Source organism: Tuber melanosporum (genome assembly GCF_000151645.1).
Source record: "Tuber melanosporum whole genome shotgun sequence assembly, scaffold_242, strain Mel28".
NCBI lineage: Eukaryota > Fungi > Ascomycota > Pezizomycetes > Pezizales > Tuberaceae > Tuber > Tuber melanosporum.
Genome location: NW_003298911.1, coordinates 95791 through 106757, shown reverse-complemented (window position 1 = coordinate 106757; position 10967 = coordinate 95791). Strand labels below are relative to the sequence as shown.

The 10967-nt window shown below is 41.2% G+C and overlaps 1 protein-coding gene; it reads right to left on the bottom strand.

Annotated features, from left to right (window-relative positions):
- Positions 1 to 822: 822 nt before the first annotated feature.
- Positions 823 to 3704, bottom strand: GSTUM_00001046001 (uncharacterized protein). XM_002838345.2 has 5 exons: positions 3135 to 3704; positions 2054 to 3061; positions 1877 to 1998; positions 1479 to 1811; positions 823 to 1421 (listed from the first exon to the last, which is right to left on the bottom strand). Exons 1-5 carry the CDS (start codon positions 3673 to 3675, stop codon positions 894 to 896), a joined length of 2532 nt encoding a protein of 843 aa, XP_002838391.1. The 5' UTR covers positions 3676 to 3704; the 3' UTR covers positions 823 to 893.
- Positions 3705 to 10967: the final 7263 nt, after the last annotated feature.

Genomic DNA, 10967 nt, shown 5'->3' with positions numbered 1-10967 from the left:
GTGGTAACTATATTTCCGCATTAGAGGTCAAACAAACCTCAGATTTAAAGATATTCTCGGAACTGACATCTTGCTAGGGCCAAATCTGTTTGGAAAAGCCATCAGTCGTCAGGGATTTTGTGGGGGATCTTTATGTATTTTTTTCAATCCTCCTCCCTAGGTACCGTTATGGCATATACGCTTAAATTTTCAAGTTCTTGATCGCCTCTCCCTAATCTTTGTTCCAAACCCAGCCCAAGCTCCTGTGACCATGATCAGCCCTAACCACTAGTCCTGGCATGAGCGAATGACCACGGACTGTCATATGATACTATAATTTGAGGGTGGCCACTGGTCACCGCCAACAACTGATCGGAGAGGCAGGATGCGATACTTTAGTTATTAGGCTGCCACGGTTGCACACTCAATGTGGAAGCTAACCAAAATATCTTTCCGGAAAGGGCACCCCTTGCTGACAAATGACTGTAACTCCTGGTATGACCACCACTAGAGCACGGCTGTGTATCGCCCCAGTTCGCAAACTTTATTGCCTGATGCTGAAAAGTACCCGTGAGAACTCTTCGTGGCTTCGAGAGCCCGTGTTCCCGCTTGAATTCTCTGAGACAATCCACGCGGTTCCGACACGCGTTTTCGTGCATCTAGAAAATCGGTTCGAAATTATCGCTCCGTGGCATCGCCATGCTCCCAACCGGTCTTTACCCTCGTAAGCGAGCCGCGACAAGGATCTGAGTTATCTGCTCAATGTTACATTTAGGGCATCATTATAAATTGAACCTGGGCGACATCCGGGTCCCTTATCATAACTACTAGTTCCCCTCCAACTTGCACAAATTAATAGATTGTTACCATACAACGTCCCCAGATGTATATAGGCCCGACAAAGTGCTCACCACCTATGAGCGATCATCCTCGTCAGCAAACATATCCTCGGCCCTCATCCTCTTTCTTGGACCCATTCCTCCCTTAACGGTGCTCGATGTTGATCCTATTTTGAAACCCTGCATGATCACCCCCGTTGCGGGCTTACCGCATGAGTTGCTCATTGCTTCAACGTTTCTACCAAGTATTAACCCGTCATGATTGTCTGATGTCTCAGGCTCCATTTCAGCCTCTTCGTCTATCATTGGTTCCCCGTCCACGTCTTCAACCATTGACTCGCCATCTACGTCATCGTCCGCCATGGGCTCGCCGTCCACATCCTCTGCTGTTGCGAGAACTGCAGACTCCACATTGAAAGCCTCTGCCTTGGCCTCCACAGCTTTCCACTTGCTCTTAGTGGTTAGAACCACAGGGGCTGTAGCGCTAGTACCCTCTGTCGGGGGCTGAGAGCCGGGTGCACATATTGTCTTCTCTCTATCTACCGGTTCTGTAAATGCTCTCAGAAATTCCTCCTGGGTATATTGTGGGAAGATACACCACTTCTGCTCGAGATATTAGGCTCTTGTCAAGAGTTCAAAATGTGAGATCAAGACACTTACCTCCCACCATTCTAGGACCCCCTCGACCACCCCCCTCCGGAACTTCTCTGCCTTCATTCGACCCCATCCGCTCCCTTTCCACACTCCGCCTAAATGACTGAAAACACCCTTCTCACGCAGCGCAACATCGAATAATTGCCGGTATCTCCACGCGTTCCGAATGCCAAGGGACGAATTCGAAAGAATATCTGATATCAGCCAGAGGCCAATTACCTTGGCTGCCGATGTATCAAGGTTCCCCTCGTTATTTTCAGATCCCACTTCGTTATAGTCGTCACCGTCAGGAGTGTTCTCTCTTTTGGCAGCTTTGGAGAATGCAAGCGGTTTCACCACCTACTCAGAAACCATCGTGAGCACAGAAAGGGAAAATGGGCAGGCGTTGAATCTTGGGGGTTTACATTGCCTACAAGTACGGTAACAACCTCTTCGCCCATCCCCCCTTCAGCATGTTCCATAGCGAACGCCATCACTCGGCCCACGTCTCCTCTCCTAACCTTACTAGTTTGTGTGGGTATCCTAGCTACGAACCCTGTCAGTCATTTATCTGGATATTTTGGTTTGTGGACAACTCTTACAAATGAGATGAATTAACTTTGCGCGTTCAAGTACGCCCAAATAACCCCGACCCCGTCGTTCTTCCCCAATGCCCATAAGCCCGATCGGTCGTTCAATTTCCTCTTCTCTATCGCTGTCATCCCGGTCGTCTTCGAGTTCCTCACTACTGAAACCTTCATCCTCTATTACATCCCTCAGTGTCCCTGCCCACTCGTATTTTAACATCCTCCGGGGTGGTGACCAAATAGTTGTCAGGGAAGAGGAGGGTTCAAACATATCGACACCACCGATTTGTTCCCGAGGTGTGCCCGATATGATTTCCCACAACTTCCAGCGATAATAAACTCCTTCCGGGGATCGAGCATCCCACAACCAGGAAAATTTGACGTCATTCTTCACGATATTAGACGACATCAACAAAGCTTCGAATTCCGGACCATGGGTTAGAACAGATTCGATGGTTTTATGTATCAGCCTGAGCACCTTGAGGTCGGACGGTGCTTCAACTTGAACCAGCAAGTTTCCCGCTCCTCCGGCGCTTGTCCCAGTACTAACCCCACGATGAGACGATCCAAAAGCAGAAGCGAACCCTCCTCGATGGACGGGAGGTGCGCGGGAGAGCGACCGAGATGCGGCAAGAGGTGGCCTTGCTCCAAAGGGGTAAGTTTGTAGAGCAGCTGGAATAGGTCCGGAGCCAACAGTGCCAACTGCGGTTGATGGCAGATGACGACCAATTCCGAGCCAAAATCCACAGCCAAGATAGCGACCGTTGAGCATGGACACCGCAGCATCGATGTCAGAGGATGGAGTCTCCGGGGACAACATCACGATTGCCGATGCTGCCTTTCGGACCGATGGGGATGGCTGAGAAGGACCTGGAGGAGGAGGGGCTGGAATAATACGAATAGAATCTAGTTTTAGAGCGGTAGCAGAGAAGAGTGCGGTCAAGGTGAGTTTCGTAGTTGATGGTGGGAGAGACGTCATCTGAAGGGTAGGTTTAGGGTGTGTATTGGTAGCTGGGTCGGAATCTAGAAAAATGGAACGCAATATTAGAAAATAATTCTCCTAAATTTCCGATCCTTACGCAAAGGCCAAGGATACCAGAGTCATCGTCGTGAGAGTATTGATCCTTGCTCCTGCTTGGTGGAGCTGAATTCTCGAACGCGAGGAGTCCAATATTTGATTCTCGAAGCCTCCGTTTCTCACGTTCACTTAAGCAGGCTGAACCGAAGACACCAACTTCTTCCTCTCTTTCAAACAACGAGTCGATATTTCGCTTTCTGTTCTGAGGACCGCTCAAGAGTATCGCTGCCTGACTGCCTCTTGCTGGAGCGGAGGTAAAATGTCTTCGTCCAGGCCCACTGGGTGGGATCCCCCGGAATCCTCCTCTTGAGTCACCAGTAGGGTCCCTAGAATTTCCAAGGGATCCTCGTGTTCCACTGAGGTTGCTCGCACCAGGGGTTGAGCACGATGGCTCCTGCTCGAATGAGGCGACGAAATCCTTGTATACCGCTGCAGTCTCAGCCTCCTCGCGAAGTCTCTTCGCCTCCGCTTCGAGACGTGATTTCTCGAAGGCAGATTTTTTCGTTCGTGCGGTGAGCTTTTCTTTGACATTCGGGAAAGGATCGTGAGAATCAGCCATGCCAAGGACTCGGTGACGATGAACGAAGTGCGGATACGGAATGGCGATTGCAGAAAGTCTTGCAGGAATGAGCAGGGAGCAAGCACAAACTTTATTGAGCTGGGTGAAGCAACCCTAACCTTATTGATTGAGCAACCAATAATCTGGATCGGTATTACACAGGGGGGTAATACCGCATTAAATTGAATGAGAGAGAGGTGCAAGTAGGGTTCAAATAAGGTGAGACAAAGTATGAAAATAGCGCAACCCAAGTCAGCGGTCTGTGCAATAAATTAGAGTAATAGAATTCAGGGAATGATATATTGGAGACTAGAATTAAATTAAAAAGAAGTGTTAAGAAAAGAACAGAGAGATCTTTATTCCAACTCTTCTTGTTCTTCCCGTAATGGTTCTACATTACTAGCAACAAGATCATTCACGTCACCCTCAAAAGTTAGATATTTCTCTGCTTCTGAGTATTCATTTACATTGCAGGTAACTTGTTTTACACTTCCTCGGATATGTTCTTCCTTTATATGCTAAACTAGCTCCTTAATGTTTATTTATATACCTTTATTAGAGATTTTATTATATCAACTACTCTATTGCTAGTGTGGGGCCAATAGTACAAGATAATCAAGTAATTATATTTTTCCCAATATAGTAAAATCTGTTTAAAGCCTCACTGACTATGGTGGTAGTAAGTACCCAATGCCATTCTAACTGATATTCTCCTGACCAATCTTCCACATGTACCTTCTCTTGTTATATTTTCTTATCTTCTATAATATTTAACATGCATTGCTTTTTTTATACAACCTATATATTATCAGTTACAAGAAGTTACTATTTGCATGAGTTAGACAGTAAATAAAACCACGAACTCAGCAAACAAACCAATAAAAATACGGACTTCTATCTTCTAACCAATAATGATTACTATACTTATAATAGTAACTATACTAAAATGTAAAGAAGTAATATTAACCTGCATGCATGAAGTAAAGTACTCATAAAATAATGAACAAGTAGTAGACCTCTGAGGTATCCCATACCAGAGAAAAAGGAGAATAAAGTTTATGCATGATAGGCAAAATCTCAACTCTGGTAGGTAATGTAGTTCAATAACCTCCTGAGAAGAGTAATAAAAGGCCATAGTAATAAGTCATGTCTAGTACTTTTAAATTCAGAAAAGAAAGTATACTCTTGAGGGGAATTTAATGGAAAAGAAAGATATTATAAAATCGAGTTTATCATTCTTCTCTTATTACTTGTGGTATAAAATTGGCTACTGCTCAAGTTTGATAATATATAAGTAGACAAGGAATACGTGTCAGATCAGATCTGATAGCTTAACTTAGTAGTCAACAGATTAAGCAATATAAATAAGTACTAATAGAGTATATTAAAAGTGTAGAATTTTATAGTACTTGTACTAAGATTATAGCTATGAGTCTGTAAAAGAAGCTGCCCGCTAAAGTCTCAACAGTAGAGTTTGAAGAAACAAAACAGTAAAATTTAATATCATTAAGCCACAGCTTTACTCAATTAAGTCCTGATCTCTTGAGGTCGTTAATTTCCAGAGTAGAGGAGAACTCGCATATACTTAAGTAGATTTCATATATGGCTAGTTGCTCAACATCACTAGTCTGAGATCATAAGCATCCGACTCCTAGGGGCTGTTTAGACAACCTCCGTGGATCAGGTCAAAGATTCTCTGTAGCAAACTAGACTACTGTGTGGTTTGCTAACATCCACCTGACAGAGGTATTTTTGCTGCTGTATTTACAATGCAACTGTGTTAGACGAAGACAACCTAATAGATTTCATAGTTGTCTGAGCCAACCAATAATTATTTCTGTAGGTGGAGATTATCTAGAAAGGCTTGGACTGGACTCGATTTGTTTATGATGACTAAGAGTGAAGTGAAGTAGGTAAAGTAGAATCCAATCATAAAGACAATATTAAATCATTTGGGTCTCTTCTCTGTAGCTTGATAATGTCTAAAAACATTGGAGGAACTTCAATATTTATATTCCGCATCTGAGTATTTGTGGATTACATCTATCTATTATAAAACTATGTACAGTCATGTCTGTTTCATAATTATACCCCTGCTAAGCAACCACGTAACACCATTACACCCTCATCCCACTGGTGACTATGGCTCCACCTCACTCTACCTGAGCAAAAGAAGATGAGAATAAGGATATTTTTGCCCTTTATAAGGATACAGATATGGGGTATAATTAAATAGCAAAGGCTATTGTGGCCTGCAAGGCTATTGTTCAAAGGGTAGTCACTAGAGCTAAGAAAAAAGGTGGAGATACATATTATACTTCCAAGTAAGGCCAATCCACCCAGATTACGGATGCTAAAAGAAGAGCAATTGACGCTATTATCGATACCAAGCCTTATTTAGCGCTATGCGAAATTACCCAAAAGGCAAATATTGGTCTAGGCCTGTAAGGTGTTCGAAAGATGCTAGTCAAATTATTGGTAAATGGTACGATAATTGGCAGGTGGCCTGATCTACTAGAGAGGAGGCGAGAGCTGAAAATTAAAGGAGATTTCAAAGATGTACTAAGGAACTAAGAAGTAACCGTTCAATCAAGTATATTGAAATACTGTCTGACGAATTCTGCCTTTTCTATCCTGGAATCAGGGAGTCTTTAAATACACAAATCTGTTCATGTCTTAATATGAACAAAACTAATCTAAGGTGTCAAGCGATACCCTTTGGTAAAACAAACTAAGTATCAAAATTATACTTAAAACAAAACATAAAACAAAACTAAGTATCAAACGATACTTAAAGCAAACCAAGTATCAAAGTAATACTTAAAACAAAACATAAAACAAAACTAAGTATCCAACGATACTGTAAACAAAACATAAAACAAAACTAATAACCAAGTACCCTTACCGGTTACAAGGTCAGACTACTATTAACAAGATGATTTTAGAACCTGGTATTAAGCTTCTGATATAAAGGAAAAAGCCTTTTTAGAGGAAAGGACAGAAGGAAAAGAGAAAGGTGTTTGCTAGGAGAAGGAGGAACTGGAGAGGTGCATGGAATTGGGTAGTTCTTGTTGAAGAAGCCACTATCATCTATGATCCAAATCCTCTTGGGAGAAAGGTTAGGATAAAAGCTGGTGAAAGGCTGGAAGAAAAAACCTTGAAGCCTAGCTTTAAGTCAGAAAGGACTAGTATTGGTATCTATGCTTTAATATTGAAGGGTGGAAGGACAGAGTTAATTCTTGTGAGAAAGTAGAGGGAGGAGGAAAGGAGTAGTAAAAGAGATAAACTTGGCATCAATTCCTACCAATATGCAACTGAGATCCACTAGCCATATCTTATTCTTTTCATAGAAGGTCAGGATAGACCTCTGACAACATTTACCTAGCTGCAAACAATGCTTCCTGGCATGGTGGTGAGGAAAATTGAAAATTGCAGCCAGACTGTGGTTACTAAAAACTCCCTTGACAACCCAACTCTCCAGATCTCAATCCTACTGAGAACACCTGTGTACTACTCAAAAGAGTACTCAGAAATCGATTCTCCAGGGTAGAAAGAAGACCCCATAGTGCTGCTGAATTATTTCAGACAGCCAAGAAGGAATGGGATTTGATTCCTCACGAGAAATTAGATACTTGAATAGAAAGCATGCCTGAGAGTATTTAGGCTGTTTTGGATGAGGATAGAGTTCATACAAAATGGTAATTGGATTTCTTTACAGCTTACATAATGTACTTTCATCTATTCCTTAATTGGCTTTGTATCATGAGTTTTTTTATGATTAAATTCAATAAGTGTTATAGTTGTAGTTGTCAGAGAGGGGTATAATTATTAAACTGATGCGACTGTACTTTTCTGATAATCACCCACAACATCTGTGTTCTTCAAAGGTGCGAACACCTTGAGACTCTGAAAATCACTACCCCTTAAGTAATTACGACATTGCTAACTATGAGTCATGATGTTCCCAATACTAATTATATGATCATCACAGTCTTTAGACTTATAGTATAGTTCTCAAGTTGAACTGAGTTGGACCCAATTGTCTCCACCATTGATGAAATGATCAGTTTTATCTGCATGTTGTATCTGTGTAGGTAGTTGTGATTGCAACCTTCCTAGGTCACCTCACCTTAAACCCCTATAACTTCATATTCAATAAACAAATTTTCTCTGGAGGACTTCCTACAAATTTACATGAAGTGATTCTCATGGATTGACAGATAATGCTGCGGCCAGCAACCCTTGGTTTCTCTGAGTAACTGGATTTTAATTGCTATTATAGTATTGGAAATCACTTCTGCAACTATTATGCATTCCTGAACTCAGTTGTAACACTCCATGAAGTGAATTGGCTTTTGTAGCAGTATTCCTCCAAGTTAGAGACTCTTCTGGTAGGTGCAGGTGTATTGGTTTCTGGTTGAGATCCTTTGCCATTCAATATCATATCTTAGTGTGAAAACATCCAATTATGTATGGCTTATACCAAAGACATCACGTCTTTGAAGCCTAGTAGCTTTCTGAGTAGTTGACAGATTAACTCTGTTCCACTTCCCATATCTAGCCGAAGTTTCCATCTCATATATCCACTAGACAGCCTCTAGACTGAATGACTGGATGAGTGTAGATGCTGTTATACAAGCGTCTCCAGTTGTAGAGTTTGGCTAGTCTTGTAACAACTTACTAAGCTGTAGCCTATAATGCTAGGGTCTTATAAGAGGGCAGGAGGGGAGGGGTATTACGCACCACACCTCCAAGTTACAGCTTGTTTTGAGCTCAACTGATTGTACGGGAGTGATCTGCACAACTTGAAATTTGAACACTCTATAGAGTCTTGAGTGGTAAACAATCTAGTAACTTTCTCTGAAGTCCTGCATAATAAGTTACTTTTAAGGTATAGTAACTTGACCTCATAGTAGGGTAACCCATGGCCTAAGGCAGGGTAACTCTGGTTTGCAGGTAGGGTAACTCTACCCTGACCCATCATTGCGCAATTCAGCGCAACTCCCAAATTGACTACTTGGGTTACCCTACTCACTAGGGTAACCACAGCTGCTTTCGACTACTTACATACTTCTTAGTATGACGTAGCATGTCCAAATGAGGTACCTAACCAATAGTACCTCTACTCAGTAGACTCTGGTCTACCACTATTCCTACAGTTGTAATCTCTCGACACTGGTATGGGTATAGGTTGGCAAACTTTAATAGTACTCCGTAGAGTCTTGTTACAGAGTCACAACTTCTGATTGGTTACTAGCTCTATTACTATTATAAACACTCCTCTAGAATGCTTGATACTTTAACATCTTCAGCAAAAAAAACTTACACTTCTGCTATTTTTATATTGTGCCTGGTCACAAATGATATCACTTACATGTGCTCTCCGTCCTGTGGGCACAAAGCTTTCTTGTAACCAAGCAGGGCATTTAGGTAATCTGTGGTTACCTTATAGGACTTGGCTGTATTCTGATTCGTTATAACATCTAATTCACATCCGGGGATATCCTGGTACCAATTGTAACTTATACTAGCAGTGTGGTAATCAGGGGTTACCTGACTGGACTCTAGTATAGTGAGATTTGATATTGTATCTGATTCATATCCTGATGTGTCCTGATACCAATTGCACTACTTACTAGAATCATCATGTAATATAATATCTGGTCAATATTTAAGCTATTCTTTATTGTACTTCCTCTTATTGATTTACCTAATTTCACCATTGCTATTACTAGTACGAGAATATCTAGATTTATCTCTAGCTTATCTGGGTAAGAACAGCTTAGTAATAGTATGCAGACAATACGCTAGTACTCCAAATCTTCTACACTTAAGCTACACATAACAGAACTACACAGTATATGCTAACTTTGATACTAGATTCATCAGGCATCTTTTGGACAAGACGTTCCATACTCAACAGACTAGATCCCATTAATGCTCGCTTTCTGAAGGTTTACAGAATGTCACCCTACCGGCAATAGTTGGTGTATTACAGTTAGGAATACTGGGATCTGATACCTAGGAATCACTCTAAGTTGTATATCCTTACCCAGAATCGGAATCCCTAGCTTCCAACAACCCCTTCAGGCCCCCTCATGGGGCATGCATGTCATCATATAGCTTAATCTCTATTATATTCTGTGACTATAATACTACTAAATTGAGAGTGTCGGAATAATACTATTTATATCGTGACTGTTAATCTGACCAGATCTAATTAGCAGGATATATGGGAGGGTCCGCTTGCCTAGGTCAGGGAAGTGGAATGGAGTAAATCCATCAACACCTCAGAGGACTACTAGGCTTCAAAGATGTAACAGCTTTTGCATGAGCTGTTAGTAACGGGATCTTTTCTCATGAAAAGATGATTTTGAATGGCAAAATCTCTTAAGAAGAGACCAATACATTTGTATCTACTTTACAATAACCAGAAGAGTCTAGAACTCTGAGTGACACTACAGTTGAAGTTAATAGACTTGACAGAGTATTGAAACTAGGTTTCAAAATACATTGTAGCTCTGGGAATGTCTCTCGGTGCCCCAACAGCGAAACCTATTACTCAGAGTAACCTGGAGTTGCCAACCAGGCGAATATTTGTCAATCTAGTAGAATAGCTTTCTGTGAATTAGTAGGAATTTCTCTGGAAGATATCTATCAGTTGGGTAGGAGGTTATGAAGGTTTAAAGTCAAGTGACTAAATAGGCTACGATTATGACAACCTTCGTTGATGTAACCTGCAGATGAAACTGATCATTTCATCAATGATGGAAACCATTGGGGCCAACTCAGTTAGACTTAAGAATTAGACCACAGGTCTAAAGACTCGAATAATCTGAGAACCACTATTGAGGACAGTATAGTTCCTGGTTAGTTATATCATAATTGCCGAACAGGTTGTGATGATTTTCAGGGTCTTCAGTTATTCGTACCTGTTAAGAATATCCAATATTACAAGTTATAATCAGAGAGGTACATGTTGTATGATAAGTAGATATAGTCCACAAATACTTAGACATGGAATATAAATATCGAAGTGTCTCACAAGTTTTAGACACTATATACTAGTTTAGTTGGTATGACCTATACATTAATTTCTAAGATCAGGTATTTAACTTCCTCTGAGGTCAAACTTATTTTAGTAATTTATATACTTAATTCTTTGACATAAGGAGTACCTCTAAGTTGATGAAAGCTCATCAAGCACATGAGAAGAGACTTTAATAATATAACTATATTTTTACTATTCCATCTGACTTCACTGAATTTACTTTGCTCTTAGTAGTCATAAA